Below are 27,024 nucleotides of genomic sequence, written 5' to 3'. Positions count from 1 at the left end.
TCCTGACATCCTCTTCAAAATTCCTCAATTCTCTTTGACCATTGAAGCAAATCGAATGGGGTTTTCTGTGAGATGTTGGCAATGAGTTATAGTTTCATGCCCTGAAATTGTATTCATATTGATTCACTATTCTTAAAGCTATCATTGTGGAGGGTACCGTTGTAATTTTTTTTTTTTTTTTTTTTTTGGGGGGGGGGACATACAGTACTGTACAACATAGAGGCAGCAGCATTCAACTTTTTATCTTTTTTCCCCTTGATTTCTTCATAGCAGAGATGAAATACAAAGTAAGTTCTGCTATTTTTTCTGCTAAAAGCATCACAAGTGCCTAAAAGCATCAGGCATTTCATATGCAAGTGCTGGCATTAAGTTTTTTCTGGCCATTGTGCGTCAAGTTTTGGTTGTCACAATAATGCACCACTACATTGTACATGTGACACGGCAACACGTTGACTTCCAACCGTCTTCATTCAAAATCATACTTTTCTACCATTCACCCTAATTCAGCCCCCCCCCCCCCCCAAGGAAAAAAAAAAATGTGCCAGCACAAATACTTAATATCACAAATTGTAGGTGAAGACACAAGTTTTTCCTCCACTATCAGACGTAAACACAAACATGCCGAGTTAACTCTATTATGCTGCGAGTGGGTCCCGTTTCAGGAAGAAGATGAAACTTGCATGACTGTGCAGGAATAAGCACTTCTTACAGAATTTGTACAACTCTTGCAACATTTACTTTTGTGGTTCTAACATTTTTCTACTAAACTAAAAAGAAGAAGGTGGAAGATTTTGGCCAGTGTTTATCAAATTTGACTGCCATGTCATGGGCTGTGGAGTGCTCAGCCATCATTTATCCATATTTTTGTTGAAAATGACTGTTATAAATGTCATTTTCTTCTCTTTTTCTTCCCCAAATCATGAGCATTTAACAACGTATTCAGAAAATGGATGGCATTGATGGCAGCTGAAAATGTTGGTATGAGATATTAAACTCCTGTGGCTTTGCCTCAATACTTGTTTCCTGTCCCCCAACCAGGACACTTCACAAAGGATAGCAAAAAAAAAAAATATGATTAAAAAGAATAATAAATAAATAAATAGATAAATAAATAGATAGATAAATAGATAGATAAATAAATAAATGAATAAATGAATGAATGAATAAATAAATAGATATATAGATAAATAAATAAATAAATAAATAAATAAATAATGAATAAAAAATGAAGTAACAAAATAAGCCAGGAAGACCAAAACTAGACAAAGCAAGCATAACAACTGCCGATGCGAGCTTTTGAAACGATACTGTGCACGAGATGAAAGTCTGCAGGCAAGGAAAATGAAGAGACGAGAATGAAATGTCGAGATGTAGAAAGAAATTATAAAAACAAACACAAAAAGCATCCACACACACAGAAACACAAGCAAAATGAAAATAAGTCACTTTTTTTCCCTTTATCTCTTGTGCTCTATTTTCAAACACTGTTCAAAGAGTTAGGGTTTCTTGCTATCACTTGTTATTTCATTCGGCGTTTTTTCCTCTCTTTTTTTCATTCCATGAGTTATGAGTAATGTTGAGATTCTTTTTCTTTTTTTTCTTTTTTTTTGGCAATGATCTGTGAAAATGAAAATCAGTATTTCTCATCACCAGGAGAGGAAGCTAAGTAGGGCAAATATTTCACCCAGGTGTTATTTTACGCTGCGCTTGGCTGCTGTTTCTGTGTCAACGGCGCACTCACTCCGCTCCCACCCGTCCGAGTTCAAGGCCAAGTCGGGACCACGCGTGCCCCAGAGTTTGGGGCCGAGCCATGGTTGTCGGGTGGGAGAGGAAGTGGATTAGAAAGGTGGTCTTAAATTTGTGTGTTCTTTTTTTATTATCTTTTCTGTACAAATGTGCCGCAAAGTACAAGTATGCAGCTCTTTTGAATGCTGTGATGCAATGTGGTATTCAAAAAGGGTTATCACGATTATTTTAGTCATTTTCAAAGGTGGATTGAAGGAAACAAGCATTTTTTGAAAACGATTCTGCTCTCATACATTTTTAATTCAAACAAAAACAATCAGAGGGACAAATATTTGTTGATTGTCCAGACAGAAATGCTAATGTGTACATGTGTTGGTAACATTTGTTTAACCCAGTCCTTCCAGTTAAGGCTGTTGAAATCCATCTAATTGTACAGGTGGCTTGCCCTAATCTGATTTCATATCGTTTGAGTGTTGCGAGGTTAAGTTCATTTTATGCTTGCGGTGGCAGTGTTGCAATGTGTGCTGAATGACTGAGGTATGCCCTGCATTTTTTTTTCTAATATCAGTCAGAGCTGACTAACCATAATTTGTAGATGAACTCATACATTAAGTAAATAATGTAGTGTAACACCATGTATGGATGCGCACACCACTGAACAGGACTAACGTCACCCTACCACCACCAACCACCACTTGGAAATGGCCCCCCGTGGACTAACCTCCTCCTTCCTTAATCCATCACTCATTCCTCCCGCCAGCCCAGTCATTTTTGTGTTTATGCAACTCTTCTTGTTAAGAGTTGCTCGCTCGGGGCGCAGTTGCATAGTCACAAAAGTGATTGGGACGGGTCGGGGTCTAACATCTATGCAACGCCGTTGAGAGCAAAGGGGATGATGAGAGGGGGTCGGGATCGCACCCCCTCCTCCCTCCTTCCGACAAGTGTGTTCTGACTAACCACACCCTACCTTGTAACCATAGCAACCAGATGCAGGCAGTGGAGCCCACTAACTCATCCATCCTGTGCCGTCATCATCTGAGGAAAACATGTTTGCCATCTCTTCTAACCTACCAAAATCCAGACGGAATGTTCAAAAGTTATCGTTTCCGTATGTCCATAATATGTTTTGTTTGTTTGTTTGTTTTTTCTTCTGGAGGAGACATTGCATGAGTAGCAGCATTACTCTCATACCATTTCCAGCATTATTGCATAGACACCGCATGTATTTTCATGGGTTGCAGTAGCATCAACATTTACCAGAAGGTGTTTGTACACATTTTTGTAATTTATCCTTCTCTTTAACCATGAAACTGCAATGTGTTGCTGTTGATGCTAACAAGTGGTACCAATTTCTAAATCTGGAGCAGCATATTTAATGGAGTAATTGTCTCTTCCTAACTCAACCTCTTCAAGATGCATTCAAAGCAAATGAAAACTACTAATATTCTGTGTTTAACAAGTAGATAATACTGTTAGGTTGACTTGTCAGTTATCCATATGTACAGCTGTAGTGTTTACTTACGAGGGCTTCCAAACTTTGGCTTAGTTAATGCTTGCTGGAAATTAATTAGTATCATTATTATTTGCTCGATCAGTATCATTACCTTCCAAATTTTGTGATGATTTAAGAGAATTAGATGTTTGCTTTGTCAGTGAATTTATCAAGGATCAAAACTGATATTTCTCAGGTAGGAGTGAGTACAGTCGGAATATGGTATGAAGAGGAAAGAATAAATGTGACCCTGCACCACAAAACAAACAAAAAGTTGCCAGACATGGATTTTCAGTTAAGGGCAGATCCTGAAAGAGGTGACTCTAAGTTTTAGAATGATGTATAAGTCAATTCAGATGGATTCTCCTAACCTGTATAGATATTGGAAAGAAAGCACACACTCTGGAAAAGTTGGAACTGAGAAAAGAAACTCTGGAGTACAGGTTCTATTCAAGCGCTTAATCTTTACTAAGCCGTTATACCTGTGCCATAAATTGGACAAAAAACATGATGTAAACCACTGAAGCAACAACAATGAAGGGATTATTGGATTAAGCTGAAATTAGGCATGTTCCATTAAAACATTCTGTCCATGCTTAATGCCAACTTTCAAAGCAGTAGCATCATCCTTTCAAAAGTTATTGGAGTTGAAAGTGAACAGTGTGCAGAGGATTTTCAAGAAACGAAAAGTGTCCTCTAAGAAAAACCTGATCACACTTCTCTACCAAAAAAAGGGGTTGTAAAAAAACTGCTGAAAACCCACTTTCCCATTCAATTATTGATCCTGAACTCAAGAATAGTGTAGGAGAAGAATAGCTCTTTCAGAAAATATGGAAAACTCAAAATTGACTTAGTTGGTTGACCAGTTTCACCTTTCTTGAGTTCTCACGTAAAATCAAGGGGTGCGACTTTTTGTTGTTTTGTGATTCACGGTCACAAATAAAAGGTGTCTACATCTATAGGTAAAGTACTCTTTTGTATGATGAGAGAGTAATATTGTTGCCAGTATTTAAAAACAAATTTCAAAAGAACAAAACAAGGCTGAGCTGAAATTATGTGTAATGGAGACCAAGTCTCATGGCACTCTTCCATGATTAGGAAACTTAGGTCTAAAGCTGTGTGGATGCTGCAACAGGGAAAGAGAAACCAGATCAGTCTAGCATTTTATCTCCAGCTCAATAGATGTGTGCCTTTCATTTTTTTTTTTTTTTTTTTTTTTTTTTTTTTTTTAGTACCATTTGTTTAAAATGGAAACATGATGGCCATTATTCAACCTCAGAGCCTGGAAGGAGACTAACCTACATTGAGCTGTTAGTGGTATCATGGAGCTGTACACTGTACATGGTGATGAGATGTGCTTACAAGTCTAGATGATGGATTAGTCTTCTTTCTTCACCCTTGATTTTTGAACCATGAGACGGGAAGAGGAAAAGATGGCCAAATAGGGAACGGATCTCGGCTTTTCGCTGTTTATCTTGGACGAGTCATTTTAACTGACACCCTATGCCTGGATGACACATTCGGAGCGGAGGATGAGGACTTTTATCAGTGTCGTGAGGATCAGCAAGAAGTAATTGACCACGATGAAGGCAAGCCCTACGAAGTGACTGGCTGGGTTAAACCGCATGGATCCTCATCATCGCCCTTGACGACAGCATCTCCGTGAATGCACCTAAGAGAAACATGGGGGACGTGCGTCGCACAAGGTGATGAATCACCATGAAGATGAGGGGGGGGGGGAGGGCAGTGGAAAACATGAATTCATCATCATCATCATGGACAACCCCCATAAATGACTCCCAACGACTTTGTCCTGGATATCGAGGGATGTCGAGCGAGCTTTTTACGCTCGTGCCGCGACACGGGAGGACCGAAAGACCGTGTAGCGCGGTGGATAGCCAAGAGAATGCACGGTGACTCATCGCCATGGTAACATGCACACAAAGCTAGCGTTGGAGGCGAGGCCGCGGCCATCCGTCATCTGCTGTATTTTTGCACGTAGCGGGCAGAGTGACTCCAGGATTTCTGGCCGATATCGTTGAGTGATATCTTGGTTGGTGTCCATTAACAAAATGGAGTAAGAGTTTTGGAAAAATATTTTTTTATATCTTGGGGGGGGGGGACATTGGTGGGACATTTTATTGGGTTGTCCTGAGCTATGAATTGGCAATAAAATTTAATTATTCAGCTCAGTGAAAATCTAATGAAATTCAAGCAAAGATTATGAATCCGTGTAGCTTGTCCATTTCAATGTCAATACAAAATCAGCTAGCATGTGTACAAAGACAGTATACTTTATCATCCATGTGTTGTTTCACAGATGCAAGTAGATCTCGTGGTAATGTTTGATATTCAGGGGTATTAAGCATATACGGCAAAGACCAAAGGATGGGTTACCATGCCAAAGTGAATACTGATGATAAAATTTTCCATGAATAAACTGAGTACATAAAACTAACCCATTTTGGATGATTTTTGGTTTAGACAAACCCCCTTATTCTGCCAAATACAATGCACCTACACGTAGCTTATCTTCTCTTTCCCTCTATTAATATTAACATCATTCTGACCTTCTGTTAACAAGGTTAAAGCAGGGGCTACGTCCTAATAGGGTGTGTGGGCAACTTATGCTATGAATAACTGTAATGCCCGGATCTTCAAAATGTAAAATGTGTACAGAAAAAGTATATCCTTTGTCTATTAGAGTGTGCCACCAATTGTTTGTGTACTGTGGAGTATCTATAGGCACTTGCAATTTCTGAGCATGTGTGTTTGTGTGTGTGTGTCAATGCATATATAAGTATGTTCTAAGTGTTTCAATGAATCAATTATCAGTAGATTTTGATTACCATGTTAACATTAACTGTCAGTCAGTTTTGACGATAATTGTAATGTAGAATATATGTGTAAATGTTAGTTTTTAAAAAGTGTAAAATTATACCTTGTATGTATCAAGTGTGAAGGGTTAAAATGAGTATAGTACACATCAGATTTCTGTATGAAAAGAGTCCAATATTTGTTTGAAAATGTGAAAAAAAAAAGTTGGTAGCTGTGAAAAGCAAATTTTTAAGTGTTGAGTTTCAGAATTTGTCGAGGAAATTTTTGGTTTACTATAAACACAACAGGAGCAAAAGCTGCAAAGATGCTGTGGAAAAAGGAAATCAATATGTTATGGACATGCAATGTGTAAGGTCATGATTGTATTGTAAGCATTCTTAGGATTGCGAAGGGGGGGGGGGGGGGGACTCTCCACATAATATTCACATAGACAAACTTCTCAGCTCACAAGGTGTCTTTATGCCCTGTGTAAAATTATATCACACAAGACGTGGTTAAAAATTTCCCAACCTCAGTTTTTATTGGCAGTTTTTGTCATTGTCTTTGCATTTCTAATTGCCCCTTAACTCGTTGAAGATGAATTGACTTTCCTCATTCCCCATTTTTAATACCCCAACCCAAGAATATTGAGGACTAGTATTCAATGGGCTATGGTGTATGCAAAAGTGAGAGTAGATGCCGATTTTATATAGTTTCCATGAGGAAGTGGGTGAATAAAAATGTTCACCTTGAAGAAAAGATCTCAATGAAAAAACATTGCAAACTCTTTTGCATTCTGGTATCTCTCTGTTTGTGTGTGTCAAACCGTGGGAATTTGGAGAATCCTGTGGGAGATGGGTAAGAATGTATAGAGCAATGTGATAGACACACCAAGGATTTATTCTTATTTTTGGCTTATTTGTTGCTACGTTTTTGTTTTTTTTTTTTGTTTTTTTTTTCATCTGTTTTATGATAAGTTGTTTATCTTGTGTTGCTTCAAATTTCCCCCAGAAAGCTCTGGAATTTTATCTCCAGCAGGATTTAGAGTCAAAACTGTCCAATGCTGGGGATGAGGAGAGTGTTGCAATCGAAAAAGCTTGCGGCAGTGCTACAGTTATCGAAAGTCTGGAGGGAATGATTGGGGGGGGGGGGGTTGGCTTGTGGAGAGAGATGAGTTATTTTAGAACTCTGCAATCAGCTTCATTCTGGTAATTGATAAACTCAGTGTGATTTGATAGCTCCGCAGACGAAATGTGAAACTAAAACCAAAATGTTGAGGAGGTCGAATGGAAACAAGGTTTTGTGATTCTCAGGGGGTGGTTTGAATTTCCTCAAGCAAGATGGATCCATGTCCTCAAGTTAAGTTTACAAAATTGTATCTTACTTTTTTTTTTGGGGGGGGGGATGAGGAAGAAGATTGATAGATAAAAAATATGGCACTGTTCACATCTTATATTACTTATTCCTGTTCATACCTGATCTTGTGGAATCTAGGGCTGCGTTCACATAAGAAAAAATATCCTTTGCAACGGGAATTGCTACAGAATGTACTTTGTGCATGCTTCTCTTCTGAATTGTCTATGTGGATGGGAATGTTTGGTGATAGAAATAGGTTTAACCTACTTTGAAAAATCTTGCAAAAAGCATTATTTTGTCAACCGATTTATTTTTTTGGAGGGGGCACTTTTCAAGTTACTGTAATAGTGGATGTTTTGGCATGAGTAATTTTTCACGCATGGCTGGGTAAGATGAATTTCGCATGTTTTGAATTCCACGGAATCAAGACGCGAACTACTGGAACATATTGCAAGCAAAGATATTTATGTGCTTTTATTTTCCCGCTAGTTTGTGGTTGCGCCAAATGCATGAAAATTTCAACACCACAAAAATTTCCACTTTTTACAGTAAGTGAGAATTATTCTCCTCTTACAGTTGTCTGATTCCTCATCATACACGTGTAGCAGTGTGTGAAATTCCTTATCCCAACGAGAACTGTTTGGCAAGTATCAAAAAACTTCATGTATTTGATACTGTATCGACACATTACTGTCACAACATCTCCTGTGTTTAACACTGGAGTGTTATTTCATTGCGGCTCATATTTTGTAAATCCTACACGACTTGCATGACTTTCAATAATAACGTCAGTTTGTTGGAGATGTCTGATGTAATTAGCATCTGCCTGCAACTAGGAAGAGAATTTGATTGGGCCTATATTGCCACAAATCTCGCGCATGGCGGTGCTATTCAAGGGATACACCACAGTATGAGTGGTTTAAAATGTGTCGAGATGTAGGAGGGCATTTTAAAGGAGAAGTTTCCCCAAATATGATTGTGAATTCAGCAAATGCGGAAAGGTTTTGTGAAACTCTCGGTGAAGGTATGAGGAAGATCTCATGATCTCTTCTGGAGTTATAAAGTTTTTAAAGGGATGGTATTAGTATTGGTTGAGGTGAGGATTCAATTTTTTACTTTTTGCAATATACTCAGAAACCACTCTATGAAATGTTAAAGAGCATACAATTCTAATAGGAATTCAAAGTTTACCTGATGAAAATCGGTTTTGAAATGGCTGAGATATCCAAAAACAATGAAAGTAAAACAAGGTTGTCCTAATAAAAGGTGGGTCCCACCTTTCATTAGGATCACTTTGTTTTTGGATATCTCAGCTAGTTCAAAACCAATTTTCATTGAATGAACTTTGAACTCCTCTTGAAATTATATGCTCTTTCGTCATTCATAAGAGGTTTCTCATTGTCTGAAAAAGACAGTCATCAAAAGAAGCTGGAAACCTGAAGCCCCATCTCAACGGAAACAGTACCATCCCTTTAAAGTGAAAATCCACCCACCTATACTCAGAGTTTTTAGGTGTCTGGTTTAACTCTGAAATTACAAAATCAAATCTGTTTATAAACCATCCCAAAACATACACATACATGTATATACAACTAAAGACACTCGCATACTGCAAAGCACAATCCAATAGAATACAATACATACATATACAATGTATAACTCAAAATTAAAAGGCAGGCATAACCGAGCATAACCCCCCCCCCCCCCCCCAAAAAAAACAAAAAACAACAACAACAACAACAACAACAACAACAACAACAACAAAAACAACAACAAAAAACCAACAACAACAAACAAACAAAAACAAAAGTGAAAAATAAAAATAATGCATTATAACACACACAAAAAATGGATATCATCAAGCCTGTGGCACCATTTATGATCTAATTATTTTATTCTAGTAGGTGTTCTGCGTTTTCTCAGTTGTGACTGACAGGTATGCCCAATGCTAGAAATCAAGAGACTGAAAAACTTAATCACTGCCCTATAACTTATGATTGTTTGGTCTCGGATTGGTGTATTCCAATTAATGACTCTTGCATTGAGTTGTATTAATTGCAACTAAATGAAAGATTGCTCTTCATTGATGTACATTGTAAATTAGCTCCAATTATTCAGTGTTTAAGGTAATGATCATGATAAAAATCATAGGTATATGTACAATGTACTCAGGTGGGATTCAAACATATTATTTCCAAGACAGGCTTTATATCCAGTAGACTACCAAGCTTCAGCCAATAGCCAGTGACGGTTCTGATCCCCTGTAGCAGTGGGTACTGCAAATTGATTCAAATCAATGATTCTTGCCTCAAGTGGTTTTTATTGGGACGATTTATGATTTTATCATGGCTATTACTCTAAAACACACACACACACACACGCACACTAGAAAATCAGTGCTCATTTACTTCAATGAAGGGCAACTTGGATTGGTTTGTTTTGTATGTGTTCCTGTCCTGATTTTTTAAATACTCGTTATGAAATATGGCTTGATCCATTTGAAGGCCTACATTCGTACAGGTAAATGTGGAAATCTCACATTAAAGCTGCCCAAACATCCTGACGATGGTGATGGACCTTCGTTTTTCAGCCAAAACATCCAAAAATAAGCCACGGTTTCTTCTTAAATAGATGTAAACGAGGTGTTAATTCGTTCTCGCCGAAGTCGTTCTTGACAAGACACCCGCGATGTAAAAGAACCGCAAGTTCTGTGATTACATTAACACCCACAGGGTGACCAGTGACCCTAACACACTTCCCCCACCCCAGGCACAGGTACTTCCCATGCACATCATGCGGACATTAATTTCTCGGAGTGGAAGCGGTAATTGGCGCCGTGGAAGTAGCAATTGATACCCTCTTGGGGTCACGTGACCCATGGAAGGCTTGATGTAGGAATTTAAGTATCCTCCCATCCTCTGTAATTAAAGTGCCCGCCCCCTCCCTGTCTACCCCCCTCCTTTCCCTTAATCTATTAACCAAATCTGCTTTCTTTCTTTTTTTATTCCTACTTTCGACACATCTTCTACTTCCACCCCTCCCTCCTCACCCCACCCCACCCCTGCATATCAGGTGGGTGTGTACATACCCTACCCATCCCTTTAGTTCATCTCATTGTGCAATTGGTAGGCATTGCCATGACAAGCAAAGCCTAAGAAAAGTTTATCCTTCTTCACGTACACATGCACACTTTCTTTATACTTTTATGAATAATCCTTCATCTTCATACCAACAGTCATTCCAACAACAGCAACAAAAATAAAATCCGCAATTAGCCATATGGTGCAATTTGTATGTCGCATGTAATTGAATGCACTAATGTATGGATTTTCATGCAAACATGTCAGAAGCAAAATAATATACAGATCGATACATTTGCCCCACACACTCTCACACACATACACACACTTGTACTATATCTTTCTATCTTTGCAATAATGTTTGTCACATTTTGTCTCGCTTTATACAGTTATCAAGCGCTGCCAAAATATACCTTCCAAAATCTATGATCATTACATTCATCCAAAACTTCTCTTTACCCAAATCAAAGGTACAGTGTATAACTACTGTAAAATATGATACATAGTATTCCAACACTAATTTTCTCTGCATAGAAGTATCTTTACAAAGGTGAAGAAGTTTGTGTAAGAAAAAAAAAAAAATTGGTTGTCACACCCTCATGTCCACAGACTCAAGTCATTTCTTTGCGGATTTTTTTGTCTTTTTTTTTTTTATGTGTCTGATATTACTTGTAGCAAATTAGAGGAAAAACAAACGCACAAACAATTTGACCTCTGGTGCAAATTGGCAGGTCAGTTTGTGGCCGGACACTGCTGCTGTAAAAGGTGAAATGATTTTTCCGTTTGATTTGTCTGAGGTTTGCAAGATAAGAAACCACAGAGATTTGGCAGTGAGATTATGTAACCATGGGACCCGCTAGTGGAAGCCATGAAAAAGGATTCTGTAAATAAAATGTTGGATAAATTCTGCTTTATATTCACTGGTTCTAGGTCAAGTGTGATAATAAGTTCAGCATTTCCTGTGTATGTTTAGATAATCCATTGAATCCTAGTTCTGAATATACTTGGGCAGGTGTCTTTGGGAAATGTGTGCTATAGCAAAATCAGCTCATCCTTATAATGGTTAGAATATGTGTGTGAGTGTGTGTATTCAATGTTTGTATGCATGTGCTTTCACGGCAACATACTTGTAATTACCCTTTTGTAGGAATGAATGTACTTTTTCATAGTTACAGAATTTACTGCTTCTTTGATATTACAGATTTACTTGACACACTGCTTTAACTGCTTTATCATCCCATGCAGAAAAGTCAACAAGTCATTCCGCGGCCGCGCCTGCCCCATTGTCGTCCACTGCAGGTGAGTTTGATGTCCGAACTTTCGTTGAATGTTATAATTTGTTCGCCAATCAGCACAGATGTCTGGAATCAAATTGTCATTGGAGAGGGGATTACCTAATCCCCTAATCCCTGTCATGTTACCCTGGCCTTCCTGTTGGACTGAGGCACATTGCTGCACATGAGTTGACTTGTAAACTTTACAGCTACAATGTAGGTCAAATTGTGATGGAGTAATGACTGCCGACGAAAAAGCTTGGCAACTTCAAGCTACAGTAGTGCCTGGACACATAAGGCATTATCAATGTAGTGATGTGGGGCATGCATGGATGTCACCATATTCAGCTGTGTTTACAGACTGCAAGGATAAGGAAGTGATGCTGTCCACATTGCTGACCAGATGACCATTCACAGAAGCAAAGAAAGGATTGGTCACTTTTTTTTCCTTTTTCCCCTCCGTTCCCCTCTCTCTGTGAAGTTCTCAAAAGATCTGCGACAAGTTTGTATGTAGCTTTAGTCATCTATACCAAAGGAAATGATTGCATGTGAAGTTATCATTTCTGTGTGACTAGCGATAAACTAAACAAGCAGATGGCCGAATCACCACAGATAAAACAGAGGAGTTTCCATGGCAACAGAATTTGCATCATCCTCTCCCATCCCTCGTGGGGATGGATGACTTTTATGCTATAAAATGATGAAATGGGAAGGAATTTTGAGGACTGAAGGTTATCTGACACGGTGAATTCAGTAATGGATTGTTTCTGCTTTGTTTCAATATACAAATCTTGTTCCAAAGTTGGACAAGACTGTTGTTTGTTTGTTTGTTTGTTCTTTTGTATGTTTGTAGCACATTCAACCATTCGCTTCTTTGTAAAGAAATGAAAAAAAAAAAATTGGTTATCGTTCCGCCATCAGTCTTGCGAGACCGGAGTATACCGCTGGGATGAGGTATTGATTCGGACACCATACTCATTAGAGAGCCTTGCGAGTATCAGCTTTCCAGGATGTCTGTCCGCGCCCCGGCCAAATTTCGGACACTCAACTGATAGGACAAGGGGGATTAGATGTCTGTCAACACCGCTTGGTAAAGGGGGGGGGGATAGACTGGGGTAGCAGGAAGCGAATGAGAGATTTTGATTCCATTTGTCATTTTATCCACTTGAGAAAATAAAACAAGCTCAAAAGCTGGCACTGTCAGTAGTAGTCGTACAAAGTGAGAGCATTTATCAACTTTTTTTTCTTTCGTACAAATGTTTCCTCTTTTGCTGCCACTCTTTGTGAATAAGATTACATGCTTGATTTGTATTATTCAGAAACGCCAAGTAAAAAAGAAGGAATGAGTCTCGGAATTAAATCTGTGTCACCTCTACTGCTTATTGGGCAGTACCTCTGAAAATATTTTTTTCTTTCTCACACCATGGTCTATTGATTGATTGATTTTATTTCCGTAAAATAAAATATGTGCATTACTTCTTATCGAAGAAATCAAAGAAATTATCACAAAACTATATGAAGCTGTAGTGCTGTGCATAACTAAGAAAATGCTGATCAATGTTAGAGGTAATGCTCGGGTCGAGAGTCAAGGGCGGCAGAACATCGGATAGTCTTTATCAGACAAGAGATTCAAATTGTCGCTTGGGATAGTCATTACTCACTGCCCAGGTAAAACGGTGAGCGATGGTGGAGACACTTTTACACTGGCCGAGCTGAACATTGCCACTGTTTTGATAGCGACCAGGGACCGATGATTCACGCCCCTGCGCAAATAGCGGAAATGTTCAGGTGTTTCGCATCCCGAGGGCACAAAAGGAAGAGAAAATATGAAAATAAACAAATGAATGAAATGGACCGCACAGTGCAGATTAAGTCTTCCTGCGACTTTCTCGTTTTTCCTTCACTTGCCATTGTCCGTCGCTTCCGCCTTCATGATTTGTCTGGGGAGGCGGGCAGGCGGGAAAGGGGAGTTGCGTTACGCTGGCGTCTGAGTGAGACCCCGCGTGTTGTCATGAAAAGAGAGAAAACAAAACAAAACAATGGCAGAAAATGTGTCGAATCATGCCACATTCCAGCATTCGCCCGCCACATTCATATATCGGAGGTTGTCTGCGCCCCTTACCACTGGGGAGAAGAGTTTTGGGAGGGTAGGAATACTTTGGGCCGAGTTGGTGAAAAGTGAGCAAAGGGTTCATCCCCAACGGGCGTAGCATATATACTTTTCTTCCACACGATGATGTGCTATGTTCGGGGGAAGGCAGCTCCTGGATGACATGGGGTAATGTTTTCGCTGTCGACACCTTCTCCTCGCGAACGCTGTAAGAAATGCTTGGTCATGTAGGATAAAATGTGTCTCGTGGTCACCCTCAGCGGGTTTGCCGACATCCAAACTCTAAAAGTCCTAAAAAGCGTGTAAGTGACATTTAAAGTGCAGGGAATATTTTTAGAACCACTCTGTACACCGTTGGTGCATGACATTTGACCTTAAGCCTGCTTTCTTTCTTTTTGTAACAACAAATATGAACATTCTTCTCTGCCTTGTATCCCCATGTCTTATTCCATCCGTATGGCATGGTTTTCTAGGTTTACATCTCGCTGAAGTTACAGGGAATGAAATGCTTCCTGTGAAAAAAAAAAAGAAAAAAGTTTTTCCTTTTCCCCCTATGGCACATGATGTAAATTTGGTAACAGCATTAATAGGGAGGTGCCCATGGTACTTTGGATCGCGATCCAAACATTGATGTTTTGATCTCGATCCAAATGTCACTAATTTGTCTTGTACTTCTATCGAGCAGGAAAACTGTGATTTTGAAAAAAAAAAAAGAAAATCTATGTCTTAGCTGTGATTATTAAGTAGAATTTTTGCCTAGGTTGAATTATGATTTGAAAAGTGACATTTGGATCGCGATTTAAATCACAATTCAGATCTCACCCCTGCTGTCAGAACGCTCCTCATGACGGTCTGGCAGCTCCTCTGAAATGTTTTTAAGGGTATGCTCAACAGGTGGTTTATGTGCAAGGATTTGTGCCAATTAAGTTACAATGAAAAATAAGATATTGGTGGATTAGGTAACTCTTAATTTTTTATTACTGAGGGTAAAGCAGCAGCGAGAGGTGTCATTGGTTTTGATAATTAAATGTTACCACTTTTTGGGGGGAGGGAGGGGGTGGGGAAATAGGCTCTTTCTCACTTCTGGGTTGGTAACAATGAACAGGGAAGCAGTGAGAATTTGGTGTTATTGATGTGTTCCTCACCTTGTAATTGGCTTCATTAGTTGGCTTGAACTGAGTGCAGTTTGAAAAGATTCAGTACAGCATCTGATAAGTGTACTCTACAAATTTGTATACATTGTATGTGCCTTGTGCCTCAAGTGGTTTCATTCAAATTAAACGATTATATCTACGTAATTTCTTGGAGATTTCTTCTTTCTTCTTCAGATTCCATAGTTCTGTATGTCACAATTTTTGAAGACTAGTGCTACCCTGTTGAAAATATAAAAAGGATGTGTGCTGATGTTCATGTAAGGAAAAAAAAAACCTGCTGTGTAGTCCCATATGCTTATTTTCAAGGAGTGATGCAATATTGAAACCATGTGTGACTTGGCACATTTTTTGCAAATTTGCTAATGCAATTGTCATCTAGGTTGAGGAGGGGTGGAAGAATTAATTAATGACCTTAATTAAATGAGCCAAAAGCTATGGTGGTGGTCTTTATTGGGGGAGGGGGGAGGGGTAGGAGGACAAGGATAAAGAACCGCAGGATGTTACATAATATGCTGAAAATATCCTGTTACAATCTATGGTGCTATGGGCCTTTGTCGCATTGGCGATGTTAATTAGAGTCATTTTTCTCTCACGCTCCCATTATAGCGTTTCCCCTCCCCCCTTCCTGTTCTTTTCCCTTAGCATTATTCTTTTGTAATCTGGCAGGGCGGTACGACATCTCCTGCTTGGGGGAGGGGGAAGGGGGCAGGGTAATATGTCTTCCGTGAATGTGTCACATAATAGCCACCCTCGGGGATATGACAATGCAGATTTATTAATGTTTTCCAGGACCTAATTTGAGACAATGAGTCTTAAGCAATGCTGCAAATCTAATTACCTCAGGCAGTGTTGCGGAATGACAAGACGACGTTAAAGAACAAGAAGAAAAATGAAAGGAAAATTCAGGAGTCAATAAGATCTTTAGAAAATAATGAATTTATTGAAGTGAAGCCCCTACCAGTTAGGCCAATACCTGAGACTATTTTTGTAAATTGCATTTTCTTGATAATCCCTTTTTAACCATACCATTATCTCAGAATACTGAAATGACATGGCTTCTTTTGATTTTTAGTGTCTGAGTCATTATTTTTTGTAACCATTTTCAACAGATTGTGTGGTAATTTTCCATGATGTTCATAGCCTATGGATAATACCAATGTGAATGGAAATGTATCATTTGTAATATGATTAGCTTGAACATTTTCTGTCAATCCAGAAAATTTGGAGAACATTGTTCATCCCAACTTTGTTCTGTCATATCTGGAAAATGGGGTGTTATGTCTGAGAGCTTTTAAAGATCTTACAAAAGTAAACTTCTGTTGAAGATTCACCAAGTATAGAAGATAAGAAGTAAATGCAGATTGGCCCTAAATCATTCAAATTGATAGTCTTGCACAAGGTATGAGAAAAACAGAAAAAACGAAAATGAAACTCCCACTCCCTACCCCCCCCCCCAAAAAAAAAAGGCTTTGTCTGCCAGATGCAGAACTCTGATGATGGAAACTGTTTTGTAGGAGTCATACAGGTGAACTGTTTTCTGTGCTTCTTTCAAATCACTTGCTCACTTTTACTTTTTTTTTTTTTATTTGTGTGGACATTGGACTCGTGCTATTTTCCTCATTTCAAAGAAAATGGGAGGTTACCCTGCAGAAAAGACAAGACAGGGAGGAAAAAAAGGGGGGGAAGGAACTTCTTTCAAAAGTATAGGGCAATTACCCCAGACCCTAACCCTAATCCTAAATCCTGAACCTAATCTTAACCCTAACCTAACCCAAACTCTATACCCTAAACCTAACCCTAACTCAAACTCTAACATTAAACCTAACCCTAACCCAAACTATTACCCTAACTATAACCCTAAACCTAAACCTAGTATCTTTACTCTAACCTTATCACTAACCGGTATTTACCGGGGGAGGGGGTAATTGCCCTGATACATCTTTCAAGCGTTGTTCCACTGTATAGCGAGATACTGTACCTGTTGTTTAAAGCTTTGACTCCATTATATAGGCAGTTCCCCCCACAAAATTAAATGCATGTTACATTGTACATCCAGGTTTTGGAAAACTAAGGGTTTATAGCTGTGTCTGACTTTGATTTTAAAGGTAAGTATCATGATGTAGTAATCTCTCATGAACAGATCTGCGATTGATAACATTTGCCTTTGAGCAAGTGGTGTGTGCGGAACACTTCATGTCAGTTCTTATGACCTACTGTAGCTGTCAATTATTTTGTCAGGGTGTTTTCTGTAACCCAGAGGTAGGTCAGACTAGATGCTTATGGACTGACTTCACCAACCACTGATCATGACATGAAGATTTTTGTTACATGAACAGTGGGGCCCACAAGAAGTCTACACATTGAGCAGAGATCAGCCCCGTTTGGAAGACGGGGGTTTGGATGGGGTGGGGGACACGTGGACGCTCATGTCAGTCAACGCTGACGACAGTCCCTTTTTTTTTTTTCGCTGTCAGGTGTGTCACAACCCCCGGGCAGTCTTGGGTTCTTCCCCGCCTTGACCTTCTCTCGCCTGTCAATATGATCCGGAGAGATGAATGAAAGTGCAGTGAAGGGACAATGTGTCAGAAATGAACATTAAACAGCACGCAGTTCCGTCCATGACATCTCAGGATATTCTTTCTTTCTTTTTGAAGCTTTTCCGAAAGACTTTGAAAAGTTGTCACAAAGTTTTTGGTCTGTTTTTGTTGGGTTTTTTTTTTTTCTCCTGAACTTTCTTCCCAGGCATCATTGGAAGATATGAAGCCACATTTTAAACAGACATTCCAAGGCCCATTATTTTATTGAATTTAAAAAGTCCTTTAATGATGGATGATTCATCTGTTTTCTTGCCACGCATTGTGAGGTTTTGTTGTTCCAGATGCAAACAGTAACATTCACTGTTGGCCTGATTATTTGCTTGCAGGTGACTTTTGTTGTCAAACTAGAAATGCTAGGCAGGGAGATACAGTTGGAAACACCCTCTGATGAAGTACTTTACAAGCATCATATTTTTTTTTTTTTTTTGATCAAATCTGCATTTCAGAATACTCCTCTGTTTTCTTTTGCCAACATGGTTTTTGGAGTCAAAAGAAGTTCATCCAGTACCATGCTGTAAATGACGCACAATGGTCTAATAACATACATCATGTATTTTACATAGCCTTGACTCTATGTGTGCTTATACTCTGGAATATGATGCTATGTGCTTGATTGTAGCATCTTCAGAAGAGAAAAAAAAAAATCCTTTCAATTTCAAATAATGATAGTGAAAAAGAAGATGAAACCAAAAACACCTGTCCAGCCTGTTCCTGGCCCATCGAACAGTATCACTGTTGTGATTGTTGCCATGCCAACCGAATCATAGCTAAACTCAAAGGAACCTAAAAATAATCTGCATTTCAACTCTAGAGCATATATGAAAACTCAAGAGTCAGGTGCAAATATATTAAGTCTTGTCGGTGAAATATTATTCTTTTTTTATGAAAATGGAACGTTATGGCTGCATTGTGGGAGTACATCTCCCCATTGGTGCATTAATGCATTTTGGGGTTTGCCATAAGGAACAACAACTAAGTGTTCCAGGTTTGGAAAAAGAACTAGTAGATTATTCTTGTGGATATGAATTATCTCTCAGACATAATCTGGAGTGTCATCATTGTATCACTGAGTCTCACTGTTTCTAAAGTAATTGAGAGTTGTATGCATGAGTGTTCAGAACAGAACTTCTCATGATATGATATATTATTTTGGTGTCTGTGTAAAGTAAAAGCAAAAAGGGAGTATGAGTGATGTTCTACTTCTGTCTCCTCAGCTAAACTCGCTAGAAATGACAATTTGGCAGATGTAGGAGAGTCAAGCTAGCTTGGACATGACACGGCCAATTTGTCAGAGCTTTTCAGCCTGGCAGTTATCACACAGAATGATTTGTTCAAGGATGGTGGGATTGACTCTAACATCTTTGTCATTTCCTCTACCTTCTTTTTGGGAGATTTTTTTTGTGTTTCTGTTTTTTGGGGGATATTGTGATATGCATTTGTTCGATCTGTCCTCCCTCTTCTTTCTGTCTATCTATCTGTCTACACGTATGTAGGTCCCTATCTATCTATCTATCTATCTATCTATCTATCTATCTATCTATCTATCTATCTATCTTTCTTTCTTTCTTTCTTTCTATCTTTCTATCTATTCATCCTTCTATCCACTATCTGTCTATCTATCTGTCTGTGTAGGTCCCTATCTATCTATCTATCTATCTATCTATCTATCTATCTATCTATCTTTCTATCTACTCATCCATCTATCCACTATTTATCTATCTATCCATCTATCTAATCTATCTTTGCACAGATCTACGTTATATATCTGTCCTTCTATATTCACACTGTTCTTTCTATCTGTTTCTATCTGTCTAGTTTGTGTCATGTGTTTTATATCACTCCTAACTCTCTCACTGTCTTCCTTCAATCTTTTCTCTCTCTCTCTCTTGTACTATCTTCTTTCCTTCCTTTTGCTGTCACTCTCTCCTCTTTCTTGCCTTTTCATCTAGTCTTTCTCTTTCTTTCTGTTCTCTTTCACCTCCTAGCGTATCTCCTTTGTGTTCTCAATCTCTCTTTCTCTCATTCTTCCTTCCTTTCTTTTCCTTTTTCTCTTTCTTCTCTATGTCTGTTTGTCTCTCCTTCTCTCCATATCTCTGTCTATTGCTTTCTTCTCTCAAGTTATTTCTTCATCTATTCTCTCCTCTTGCTTTATCTCTGTTGCTTTTTATTCTTATTATTATCATCATCATTTTGATTTTCATGGCCATTAATATGCCAAGACCAGGTACTAGTATTCTAACATGGCATTGGGCGCCAATTTCATATGTGCACGCCACATTGTCACGAGATAACTTTGATGCCTCATCTTACAATTGGGACTTCAATTTCATGTGTAGACAAGCCCAATGTTTAATAGTTCAGTGTAGTCTCCTTCTTCATCCTTGTCAAAGTTGAGATGCAGTGTTTACACCTGTCTGTTTGTTTGGCATGCTTGTTGTGTCTTTGCTTTTGTAATCGAAGCACCAGATAATAGTGAAGTACCTTGCCTTCTGCCTTTGCGGATCCCATGGGTTGTTCAAAGTCATTTCGTGTCAGTCAATTTGAAACGTGTACTTTTGACTCACCAGTGTTCCAGAGAGGAGTTACCGTAGGGGGTCTGACTAGCAGTAGAGAAGTGATATCACCAAAAAATGACAACTCACCAATCGTGAAAGTGATTCTGTCCTTGGACCCATGGCCACCTTGATCTGGCTTGAGAATGGCTCGATGATACATATTTGGATAATTGCTGATGTGTTATTCAGTGGGCTTGTACGTTTTTTTTTTGAGGAGCTGTCACTAAATCACCCAATTTTGACAGTGTCATTACTTATACCCTGTTCACAATCTAAACATGAACCTGCTTTATAGCGTGGTTTGACAGCAATGGAAACCATTGCATGTTCCAACATTTGCTTGGTTTGCTTTAGCATGTTCCCACTTCATAGCCATCCTCTAATAGATTGATAACACTTGATCGCGTTGCCAAATGGGTACTGTTGCTGTCATGCATTGCTCAGATACAAGTACCCATTAACCTGTTGAGGACGAGTCCCAAGTACATGTATACTCGGGCAAGTGTCTATGGGAAATGTGTGTTTTAATGTAGCAAAATCCGCCCGTCCTCAACGGGTTTAATAATAATGGGTTGATGAATCTAATGGATGAATGATATCAAAATGTAGCACAGCAGATGTATGATATAGATGTTGAAAGTTACGATGTATGAAATCTCTATCGACCTCTTAATCTGTCCCTCAGTCCGTCTATCTCTCATCTGTCCATCCCAACAGATGTTATTTTGAACATATTATGTTTTCAGATTTCAATTTACTGCTTGGCCAATATTGCTTCTGTTATTGATTTCATCTTCTCTTCATCTTCTTCTTGTCCATCTCCTCTACTTCTTCGTCTTCTCCTCCATCTGACTGCTATCTTGATTTTTTTTTCCTTTATCAAGTTACTCTGCCTGAGGAAGTATGTTTTAAATGTAAAAGTTTCTTTAACAGAAATCAGTCATTCATAATATGAAACAGTAGGCTAAACCTGTCTCATTTCTCTTTCTCTCTCATCTGACCAGTGATGGTGTTGGCCGTACAGGAACCTACTGCTTGCTGGACCTGGTACTGACCCGCATGCTGAAAGGGGTCAAGGAACTGGATATCGCCGCCACCCTGGAGCACATCCGTGACCAACGTCCAGGCATGGTCCAGACCAAGGTGGGCTTCATTTCTTAGAAGGGCGTGGTCCAAGGAAGAAGGGGGTACCGCCCTTCTTGGGGTTCCGTAAGCCTTATCAGGGCTGCACACTAACCCATTTCTTCTACAGGTCCGACCTGTCTGTCGGACCTGTAGGTACCCAAGTTTTCTTTTTTTTTTTTTACTTGTCAATTCCTGAAAAAGTTACTAGTCCGACAGGGATTTTTACTGGTCAGGGACCGTCGGACGAGTGCCAGTGTGCAGTGTTGCTTTTATTGATGGGTGCTTGAATATGATAGGTGTATTCACCTATATTCTACAAAGATTCAAAGGGGAAGCATAAGAAAAAAAAAAGTGTTTAACACTAACCAAGATGAATAAAAAGGGAATGGGGCGGGGGCAACAAGAAGTGTTCAATGCCTATCAAGATGAATAAAAAAGGGAATAGTAGCTGGGGCAGCAAAAGTTGTTCAGCACCTATCAAGATATTAAAATAAAAAAGGGAAAAGGGGGGCAGCAAAAAGTGTTCAACACCTATCAAAATAAATAAAAGGGGATGGGGGTGGGGCAGCAGAAAGTTTTCAACACCCACCAAGATGTTTGAAAAAGGGAATGGACAAGGGGCAGCAAAAAGTGTTCAATACCTACCAAGATAGGTAATGGGGTGGGATGGCAGGAGAGGGAGCAGATGCTTGGAACATCATTCCGAATGTCACTGCACTCCTCTGACCTAGCAGTGAAACTTTGCCTCTTATTTATTTTTTATTTTATTTGTTTTTAATGTTAGGATGATTTCTTGTTTTCTTTTTGTTTTCTTTGTCCGTGTTTGAAAGGTTAATGTCGTGAGCATGCTTCAAGAGTGGAAACAATAACGCCGTGCCAAACACCCAGAGAGTGAGAGAGTTTGGTAGTCGCGATATCCCACACTCGCCTCAGGTGCAGAGATAAAAAGAGCCGGGAGAATGAATCTGGCTAGTCTCATCTACTCTCGGTTTTGTACTCCCAAGAGACCAGAGAAAAAGATGCGAGGTTGTCAAGGGGAGACGGGAATGATGCAGAAATCTTTGAAGGATGTTTGGATTTAGCAAGGAGACACATTTCTAGTTTCATTTTCAATCTCTAGGTGGAGGTATTTCTTCACTTTTAAAAAAAGAATGTGCTCAGTATTCCGTCCAGGTGTTCAAATCATGTTCTCTCTCCATGCGTCCCCACCTCGAAAGCTCCTGCGGTCATTTCCAATCATGCACCTTCATGTGCAATGAGCTAAGAATAAAGCGCACAGGTGATTGTTCTCGAAGATCCGAGACAATAAGTTATCCTACCTTCAGGGGTTGCACAAAAATCTGAAGGTAAGCCGGGCGATCTGGTGAGATACCCGAACCTGTGGGTAGTTGATAAGGCAAGTGACTCACGGAAGGTTTAGGATTCAATCACCTCCTGAAAGGGTACAAACTAACGAGATCGATATTAATCAGGGCGATTCTAAGATAACAAGTTATAAATATAATGTGTGCATTTATATATCTATGTGCACTATGTCTAAATCTATAATTATATCTATGTTTATTAATACCCTTGTCCATTATATGCATCTAGGTACAGCTGTATCTATATGTTTGTATATCAAAGTATGCATACATTGTATATTCAAAGATATAAAGAAAAAGATGGATTCTGAAGGTAGCTGTGTGTTTAAGAAAGACAGTCAAAAGGAAATAGAAATTTAATCAGTTAACCTGCTTTGCACAGCATACTATACTTCTTAAAACAATGGTGGATTCTGTTACTGACAGAGACTGAAAACAGTAAATTTATCAAAGAAAAAAGAAAAACAGGTTTATAGATGTCATTGCAATCATAAAACCGGTATATCAAAACATGCAAACACAATATGAGCTATCTCACTGTTACACAGGTGTACACTTTTTGGCTTGTGATGGTTTTGATGAAATTAGGGATTATGAGGTAGTGACTAAAGTTGTAAATGATAGTTGCAAAAATACAGTATTCAATCATATAACATGTTCCAAGGTTAGCAAAAACAAAAGAACAACATCTTAGGAAGGCATAATTATTGTGATTGTTGAGGGAAAAAGAAAAATGCAAAACACCCATGATTTTTCTTGCTGTCAAAAATAAAATGATATTGCACATTATGACAGGAGCAGCGAAGAGAAGTCGCAAGTCAAACACAGCATGGGGGAAATCAGGGAGAACGGCGGCCCAGAAACGCCCCTTTCCTCCCCCATCCCCTCGTCCCTGATTGTGATCAGTAGCCCGATAAGTACTCCCTAGTCAGCTAATGTTGGAAAAACTGAAAGATTTTCCTCTTCAATTACATGTATGATTCATGCCTCAGTGCTTCCAAGTGTCCGTTGTTATTTCTGCTCAAGTAATCCTACATCAATATGTAGCAGTCTACATGTCAAACGACCATCAATGATATATTTGAGAATTTTTCATATATCCTAGGGCAGTTGTTTACCTCATAGATGCCAATGGTTTTCCTTCATTAAGTAGCTAAACAAAAGAAATGCTACCCAACCTTCTCTCCTCTGTGAGATTCAAAATGCTGTTAACCCGTTGAGGACGAGTTCCGAGTATACTCGGGCAGGGGTCGATATGGGAAACGCATGTTGTAGCACAATCAGCCCATCCTCAACGGGGTATTAAAGCACAGATCTTCAAAGCACTGAGATTTATGGTAAAAATCCGTCAACACTACACGTATGTGTACCAAAGCACTTCTAGGGATACACCAAGACTACAGGCATTAATGCCTAGGCTGAGTGCAAGCTTTTATCCACACTTTTGTTCTAGATGATATCAGTTAAATGTCAAGAAAAAACCCCAAAACAAGGCAGCAAATATAGTACATGACAGTATGAGTGAGTTAAATGTCAGTAATCACTGCAGGCACTCTGTTTTGCAGCAGGAGGAAGGGAAAATAACACAATATGCCAGAAGCATTTTTCCTCCTTTGTCTTTTTCATCCCAAGAACAGTGTACACGTAGTATGACAGGCTGTGCATATTTCTTGGTGTGTTGGCTTATTTCTGACAAATGAAGTACCTAGTCCTCACCTCAATCCAGGTAGTTTCCATGAGAGTGATGATAATCTGGACTTATAGCCTAGAGATCCTTTTTTTTTTTTTTCTTTTTCTTTTTTTTTTTGGGGGGGGGGTTACATTCAGTGCTGCCAGCAATCTTTGCGATGATTATAGTATTTGCATTTCCCTTGCTTTTTAGATTAGATGTACTGTTTCATCCCCTCTGGACTGTTTGTATCCCCCCCCCCAACACACACACACACACTTTTTATTGGGGGGGGGGGGGAGGGGGCTGGGGGCAGGGCCCAGGGGGATCTTTATGGAGAGGAATTAAGGACTGCCAGCCAGAAATATTTGTTTTATGTCCCATGATTTTAATCTGGACTTTATTGTCCCCATCAGTAACTACCCTGAATTTGTGATGAATTCAAATTTTTTCCAATTTCATTTTTTTTTTAATTTTCAGGTACATTCAATAAGTATATTTTCTTTCCTTATAGATGAGTAATTATGAAAAGAAAAAGATATATACTAAGAGTCACAATAATCATTTATGAAAAGTCTTTAATCATAAACCACTGTAGTATTCATGTCATGATCATGATCATTGACAACATGACGGTGAGTATTGTTTGACTTTCCTTTGCTGATTGTAGAATACAAGATATATATGTTGACATTTTTTATGCTAGGCATTTACATAAGTTTTTATTTTTCTCTCCTTTTCCCCATTATTCTATCTTGCTTCTCCAGGCCCAGTTTGAGTTTGCTCTGACGGCCGTTGTGGAAGAGGTCAACGCAATCCTCAAGGCATTACCTCAATGACCTTTGACCTGATCTCAGGGTCGATCATCCCTCCATGTGACAGACTTCAGATTACTTTCTTTCGTCCTGGAGAAAAATAAAACATAAAGCAAGAAAAAAACAAAAAAGAGATCGCTCCTCCGACTACAAGTTCGATTTATCCTCCTCCTTAATGGTGGCCAGAGAGTAATTTGGCCATTGCAGTGTCAAAGCTTCAGTAGTGAACTGTGCACCCTCAGAAGTATTCTTAATGTTTTCAAGAAGCGATATTCAAATGAGCATTAGGTAATCATGGCATCTTAATTTTCCGTAGGCCATTAATGGTTTATGAAGGCAATGGCATCCACCGTTAGCTATAAAGTACTAGACATGATTCAGCCAAGACACAGGAAGATGAGTATGCATCGTAAAATATAATTCTATCGACAAATCAGTTGAAAAATGGTGATTTGAAGATTTAACAGAAAAAAAGATAATGTGCTACTTATCCTTGTGCAATTTGTGTTGTTTGTGAGTAGATGTGATTACATGACATGATTACTGTAATATAAAATTTAAGATTTATCAGAGAGAGAGATACAGATTATTTAAGATTACATGACAAAACTTAAAAAGAGAAAAAAAAAATTGAGATTTGTGTTTCAACATGCACTTTGTTTGAGGCAGTAGAAATGACCTCTTTTCCCCCCCGAAACTCTGTCAGTGTTGTCCCTATGTAAATGGAGCTGACTTTGTCGTTTGTGTTGACAAATAATAATCATGTGTGTCTGTCTGTGTCAGGGAAGCCACTTGAAGAATTGTGACATTTGCAATATTGGAGGAGAGAGCTACTAAAAAGTGATGGTGCCAGTGTAAGTCTCCTTCATTTCAATTGTGTCACAACCCCCCACCCTCAATCAAGGAGGGGGACACAAATATTTCAGTGATATCATTTGATAGTTTGATTGATGTGCAATGATTGATTTTTCAAAAGAATTAATGCCCAATTAATGATTTGTCTTGTTATCGCTGCAGTTCTACTGTATGCTTTGTGCAGACTTTTAAAGTTACCCATGTTCTCATGTACGTCATTAACTTTATCTGAAGCTGCAATATGTATAGGTATATTTTTGTTTTCTCCATATTCGTCTCTTGTTAGTACAAGGAAGTCGCAAAATACTTTTGAAGCAGCTACAGAATCTTTCATTTGGCTGGACAGGTTCAGCTTGCATGCCAGCAAGTAGTCAAATAGATGGTCCAGTCGTGTATTTGCAAACAGAATGGGCATCGAATTTGAATAAATTTGTCATTAATCATTCTGTTGCTGTTAATCAGTGCAATTTGGAGATTTTGGGATCAGTTACATCGGTTGTTACCCGTATTTAAAGTACCCAGTATTTCGAATTTTAATGTTTTTTTTTCTTCTTTCTCTCATGTCTGTTCCTGAAGAGAGTGGACTGCTCTCCTATGCAAATAAATGCAGTTGTAAGAGATAGAATGTGGATATTTTTTGTAGATTTATGCAAACCGTATGTCAGCTTTTAAGTTAGGTTCATTTAGTGCCAGTGATAAGAGCTCGTGAGCATGAGCCATTTTCGAATTGTACTCCGATCATGATATCAAAATCACATCACTCTATAAATTCATCGCTCCCCTTTTTGTGGGCACATTTTGAAATCATGTTGTCATGGAAATGATGTTGTATGAAAGCCTCATCACATCCCATGTAGAGGAGAGGCATCTCAAACAGATATCAGCATCTGTCAAACGGCTCAAATGGGCTTTATTCTCTGTTACATTGCTGGCGCAAAATATTTACCAAATACTCATTTGGGTTTTCTTTTTGTTAGACTAACCAGAATGAAAAAGTGAATTCATATCTTGAGAA

The 27,024-nt window shown here is 38.9% G+C and overlaps 1 protein-coding gene across 1 annotated transcript in view; it reads left to right on the top strand.

The window, feature by feature from the left end:
* The window catches only part of LOC140243859 (uncharacterized), a 342,981-nt gene extending 317,033 nt beyond the window's left edge, over positions 1–25,948 (top strand). The window contains exons 20-22 of the mRNA XM_072323532.1: positions 11,737–11,790; positions 21,186–21,324; positions 25,107–25,948. Of these exons, the coding sequence (XP_072179633.1) occupies positions 11,737–11,790; positions 21,186–21,324; positions 25,107–25,178 (265 nt within the window). The 3' untranslated portion in view covers positions 25,179–25,948. The remainder of the gene's footprint in view (positions 1–11,736; positions 11,791–21,185; positions 21,325–25,106) is intronic.
* Positions 25,949–27,024: the final 1,076 nt, after the last annotated feature.

This window comes from Diadema setosum, chromosome 20 (genome assembly GCF_964275005.1).
Source record: "Diadema setosum chromosome 20, eeDiaSeto1, whole genome shotgun sequence".
Classification (NCBI taxonomy): Eukaryota; Metazoa; Echinodermata; class Echinoidea; order Diadematoida; family Diadematidae; genus Diadema; species Diadema setosum.
The sequence above is the reverse complement of the archived record's forward strand: the minus strand, read 5'-3'. Positions and strand labels throughout refer to the sequence as shown.